The sequence below is a fragment of the Acanthisitta chloris genome, unplaced genomic scaffold (genome assembly GCF_000695815.1).
Source record: "Acanthisitta chloris isolate BGI_N310 unplaced genomic scaffold, ASM69581v1 scaffold9414, whole genome shotgun sequence".
NCBI classification, from domain to species: domain Eukaryota; kingdom Metazoa; phylum Chordata; class Aves; order Passeriformes; family Acanthisittidae; genus Acanthisitta; species Acanthisitta chloris.
Window position 1 is genome coordinate 10277 of NW_008668736.1, and position 6002 is coordinate 16278.

The 6002-nt window shown below is 37.2% G+C and overlaps 1 protein-coding gene across 1 annotated transcript in view; it reads right to left on the reverse strand.

Moving 5' to 3' along the window:
* Window positions 1-335: 335 nt before the first annotated feature.
* The window catches only part of LOC103800661 (regulating synaptic membrane exocytosis protein 2-like), a gene marked incomplete at its 5' end in the record, with an annotated part of 148444 nt that continues 142777 nt past the window's right edge, over window positions 336-6002 (reverse strand). The window contains 2 exons of the mRNA XM_009073043.1: window positions 336-358; window positions 875-1116. Coding sequence (XP_009071291.1) covers window positions 336-358; window positions 875-1116 — 265 coding nt within the window. The remainder of the gene's footprint in view (window positions 359-874; window positions 1117-6002) is intronic.

Below are 6002 nucleotides of genomic sequence, written 5' to 3' on the forward strand. Positions count from 1 at the left end.
AACATACAATATATCTTATCTATATACCTTGAAATAGATAATATATATGCATAACTATATGAATTGCTTAAACACTTTTTTATATGTATGCCATTCAAATACAAGTAATTTTTTTTCCATGCAAAATACACTTGTCCTATGCAGCTTCCTTAATTGTCAATGAGAGCTTTTCAGAGTGCATTATATGGATTTTCCCCAAAATAGGAAGAAATAGGAAAAATGTATAAGATTTTAAATGCTTTAGGCATCAAAGCAGAAAAACTCTCCATTTTCCTAGACAGAATATTTCAGTATCAAATTTGAATGGAGATAAACAGAAATGTGGAAAATGTATACTACTGGTGAATACGCTTGTAGCCTGAAAAGAAACAAGTTAAAAAGCAATAAACCAGTTGTACTAAAGTAATAAGATATAGCATATCATTTTGTTCAGGAAAATTGTTTTTTTTCAAAATAGGGTTGCATGTTCAAATGTGAACAAAAACTCATTTTGAAATACACAAACATTATTTGTGATAAAAGCAAAGGCATTCTGCAACATTTCACAAACTGCTGTAAGGACTCCCCCCAAACAGAAGTACAGCTCATGTTGGTCCCTAAGAAGCAAGGAGTTAGTGCATTAAGCAGGTTCCAGCACGCAGCAAATAAAAGCTTCTGTCCAACCTGAAAATGACCTTTGCTAAAAAAAAAGAATAAAAAAGAAAAAAATTCAGTAAATGTCCAGAGAACAAAGATCTTTGGCCATTTTCTTCATTCCACAGAATATTGTTGATTAGGCAACTTCAAGAGGATCTCTAAATGATAAAACTGTAACACATACATATAATGTACATTTAAATGGAAAATTGAGAGAGAAAAAAAATCTGGTTCCTACCAGTTTGGCTGAGTTGTGATGTGCTACGGCTTTTTCTTGAGAGACCCACGATGGCGACCATCTTTGCACCGATGCTGGAGCGTCTCTTTTTGCTGCCACCACCAACAGTGCCCACTGCCGTGTCCGACTGGCTGCCATCATTCTTCTCCAGTGTGTACATGTCCCCGCTGATGCTGGTGCTCTTAGTCATGTTCTTTCCTGAGGTGCCCATCTGTCTGCTTTGCATTTTGGATGTAAAGACACTGTCAGCCAGTAGACGGATAAACAGTGCAAAGAGTAAAAAGGGGAAGACAGAAAAGGACAGGTTTCAGAAGGAAGGTTTTGGGAGACTGGAGGGTAAAAGAAACTAACCACACAGGTAGGGTTAGGCTTTGAGAGGTAAAAAGGAGCAACTTGAATTCTAAATTCTCATTTGGTCTACTCTGAAAATACTTGACTCATCAAAACTTTGCTTTAAATATCAAATTCAATAAGAAATTGTTATGTCAATAATACTGATTGACTTAAAGCATATTACCAGTAAAAGCAAATAAAAGAATTAATACATCTGTATATCATACAATCACTTTTCGCTTGGAAAATTTAAGTTCTGCAGTCAGTGCTCTGCTGCTCGTCTTACATATATATACACACAAATAATCTATATCCCTCTGGGAAGCAGACACTTGATTAGTTACAGAGTGGAGAAGGATATCAGTCTGAAGCCTAGCTTTGGTTTCTAAACATTCAGAAGGATGTTTTCAGTAATCTGGTTTAGCTCAGGCATCATACAGTAATGAACACCCCTAGGTGTCCCTCTCTTCATCAACAAATACAGATACTAGATATGGATTTCATACAACACTTGGCTTCTGTGTGACACAGATCATCATTACTGATAAAATGGAATTTACTTCTAATATACCTTCTGTATTCATTTATAGACTGTTTCTATGTGCTTTGTGCGGCTGCATCTAAATTATCTGCTGCAGCATTTCACAACATGTCCCAGGAGGAACATGTTGTTATACCAGTGGTCTAGGCTGAGGGAGCTTTCATTTTCACAAAAATGGCAATCTACACTGATGACAGCAGTGTTTATCTGAATTTTGCCCTGACATCAAACTGGTAGGTGTCTGGACAAACATCCAGACCTGGAAACTCTGGAGTACATACAGGCCTGAAAATACATAGAGAATTTTCTTTTTCAGTGCAGTTCTTGCATAGAATGTAGACCTTGATTACTCTTGTCATTACTGTGCATCTCTCTAAAAAATCCCCATGGCATGCAATTTTAAACAATCCACAAAACAGTGCAAGATTTCTGGAAATCTGGGGAAGTTATTTTTGTGTTAAATCACCAGTATATAAGGACTAACAAAGAATATTTTTGCTTTTAAAACAGATTTTCAAATACATGCAAAGGCTGTTCCTAGAGGTCCACTGCTCAGCAAATGGCTCTAGAGTAAATTTTAGTGGGTATAGCCTCATTTCTTTTCCCTTACCTATAATGGCCTGAATCTATTTCAAAAAGGAAAGTTTTATTGCATTTTTATGAAGTCTTTTCAAGATTATATTCTGTTGCTAAAAACTATCCATGGAATTAATGCAGTACCCTCAAAAGCAAAGGGATCATTGGGTCTCTTCCCACTAATTGAAGGAAATTAAGCAACTCTTTAATATATCTCAGAGGTATCCATAAAGTCTTCTGCTCTTTAGTTGACACATGCAAGTGCATGAAGACACAAAATCCTTCTAGTTTAGCTACAGCCCAGAGGGAAAGATAAAAGCTAGTTGAAAAAGCAGATCTCTACCATCAAGTGAAAAAATATTGAGTGTGCTTCTCAGGGAAGTTGCCAGGGAAAATATGAATGAGAGTTTGGATCCACATATGGAGAAGCACAAAACAAAGCTGAGAGCTGAGCTACTTGTCAGATGATAAGATCATATACTGACATTATATGCTGTTATTTTCTTTCAAACTAACACCTTTAGGGATTGATTCAGAGAAACAAGATGACACAGAAACTAGTTCTCAGTGTCAATACTACCTTTCATATAAAAATTTCTAGAGGTATAGAAAGAACATTGCTCAGAAGACATAGTATCTTCAAATTTACCTTATGCAAAATTCTACTAAGAATCAGAAAATTAGAGCCCCTTATCCAGTAATGCTATTTTTAATCCAAGTTCTTTAAGAAGAGGTGATTAATATGTATTTTCTGTCAGGTCTCTCTCTTTTCAATATTTTTTAAAATCAGTTCAAGTTTGACAGAGCAGTAGAAAACTAAAGCTGTTTAGTTTCTAAAATAGTTTTGAAAATAGATCTCCGGAGAGAGACCTTATGATTACCTACTTGGGGACAGATTGCAGTACAAGTCACTGTTGAATCTGTTACTTCATGTGGAAACTCGTTCTCACACATGGACTAATGAGGCTAGCAACTTTTCCACTGCTTGCAGAACAATCTATTTCAGCGATCAATTTTTCAAATAATACCCAGAAAATCAGTGGGTTCCTGTCATAGGGAAATTAGTAATTGATGCATTGTTTTGTAAGTGATACTAACATTCAAGAGAGGTCTTATGTTGTAGCAGTGGAAACAGAAATACTCCGTTTTCTCATACAAAAGTTACATGGAGGAGAAAGTTCCCATTTGCTGAGTTTATTGTGCCTTTGAGGTGCTCTGCGTGTCCTCTCCAAGATGTATAATGCTATTTAACTGGAATGGTTTACAATAATTACCCTTATTAAAGAAATCAATGTGTATAAAGAGGTTGGCAAGCAAACAAAGTTGCTATAATTTAACTATGAATTTAACTATGAAAGTACTCTGAATTACAAAAATTTGCTCCTTGGCTTCTGTCTAAAGGCTTCTGTATCACAAAATGAAGTTTTTGCTGTGTACACCTGCCAACAAGGAGGTAGACTTCATTCAGCCACCTTCTGACCAACTGAGAAAAGTAGTAAAGGGAATTCACATGAGGAAAAAGGGATTTAGGTTTAGATTTCTATGGATATACCAAATACTGGTACAAATGGCTAATATTGAAAGTTCTTTCACAAACTGCTATTTTTTTCCTCAGCAGAGTTCTAAAACTTTAATTAGAGGGTTTTTTTCCCCCACCTTCCCCACATAAAAGCAACAGAGAATACATCTGTGTTATAGTCCTAACTAGCAAACAGCTCCTTGAGCAAGTCAGCATATAGCAGTGGCTTTATTTTTTGGGTCATTCTCAGAAAAACTGGGTGTTATATGTCAGGTTTGGTTCCTTTCTGATGGAACAGAATGTCAGACATCAGAGTAAGAAAGACAGTAAATCATACAACCTTTTCTCTTAACAAGAAGCAGAAGTTCTATGAAGCAGCTCAAATTCTATGCAATTGCTGGAAGTTTTCTTTACATGTACGTATACACAAACATAATCACACACACACCCATTTAAAAATATTCAACAATGTTTATAAACATATTAAATAAAAATAATCTATGAGACTGAGATTCTATGAGCCAATGAATAGATATACACTTAAAAAAAAGGGTTTCAAGGTGCCTTATAAGACATTGATTTTAAAAATAGCCTCAGCAAAGAGAATATGTAGCCAGATTGGAGGGCAGGGGAAGGGGAGTGGGGTAGAATTAACTATGCTAGGTCAAATAATATCTGCATAATGCAATACTAATACCATTATTAGAACCAAAACATGAATGAAATCATCACACAACCCCAGCTGTGTGGCAGGTCACAGCCTACAGCAGTAGCACAGTGAAGGTGACAGCCAGGTCATTCACTTGGGCTTAAGAAGACCAACCCGTCAACAAGAGCAAGGTGATGGGCAAAGTTCACACAGGAATGTTGCTTCCTGCATTGTCCCTAAATCCAGGAAACAGGTCACCTCAGTACACCGAGAGCTGCAGACAGGTCTTTGTGTAAGTATCTATCTTCAATTTTCCAGTGAGTAAAGAAAAAGGAAAGATTTCTCTAATCAGTTTTCTGCTCCAATCAGTTCCTTTTCTAGCTTTTCTCAACTTTGCACACCCTTCCTAAAATATATCAGTCCTTTGTAGTCTCTTCACAAACAAGCGGGGGGAGTACTCAAATGCAAGTTAAATGACTAATAACTGTTAAGTGTAAAAAAAATCCTGAAATCTGATCACCAATTAAAATAGACTACTTAGAGCAAACCTAAGACAGGTGTTAAATATGTTTCCATTTTCCCAGGTGATAATTAATCCAGATAGTCAGGGTCCAGTTGGACATGTCAGCTTCCTATGTATTTTACAGTACATTTTCTTAACTTTAATTGTGGCCACCTACACTATGGATAATTTTTTGAGAAATACATTCTCAAAGCTAAAGCAGAAAAGTCTTTGAAACAGACAGGAGAAAAATAAGACATTAAAAATCAAATGCCATCAAGACATCTATATATATTTGTAATTTAAAGCCAACAGTGGAGTATGACAGCTCTAGCCAGTAAATAATATTCTTTAAAATATGCCATACTAGCCTAATGAGGGGAGTCAGACTGACAGATACCTATGACATCAAAGGTGTTCTAATTAAGTTTGCTGATGATACTAAACTGGAAGGAGCTGTTAACTCCATCAAAGGCAGAGAAACCCTGCAGAGAGACCTAGACAAATTAGAGAGCCGGGCAATCACCAATTGCATGAAGTTTAACAAAGACAGGTAACATATGTTGCACCTGGAATGGGGCAACCCTGGATGTAGGTACAGACTGGGGAATGACAGGCTGAAGAGTAACACTGCAGAAAGGGACCTGGGAGTCCTGGTCAATGGCAAGTTGAATGTAAGTCAGCCATGTGTCCTGGCAGCCAGGAGAGCCAACCATGTCCTGGGGTGCATCAGGCACAGCATCCCCAGCTGGTAGAGGGAGGTGATTATCCTACACTACTCTGCACTGGTGCAGCCACACCTCACCTTGAGTACTGTGTGTAGTTTTCATCAGCACATTATAAAAAAAATAAAAAAAGCTACTAGAAATTGTCCAAAGGAGGGCAAAGAAGATATTGAAGGGTCTAGAAGGGAAGCCATGCAAGGAGTGGCTGAGGTCACTTGGTTTGTTCAGTCTGGAGAAGAGGAGACTGCAGGGAGACATCACAGCAGTCTACAGCTTCCTTACA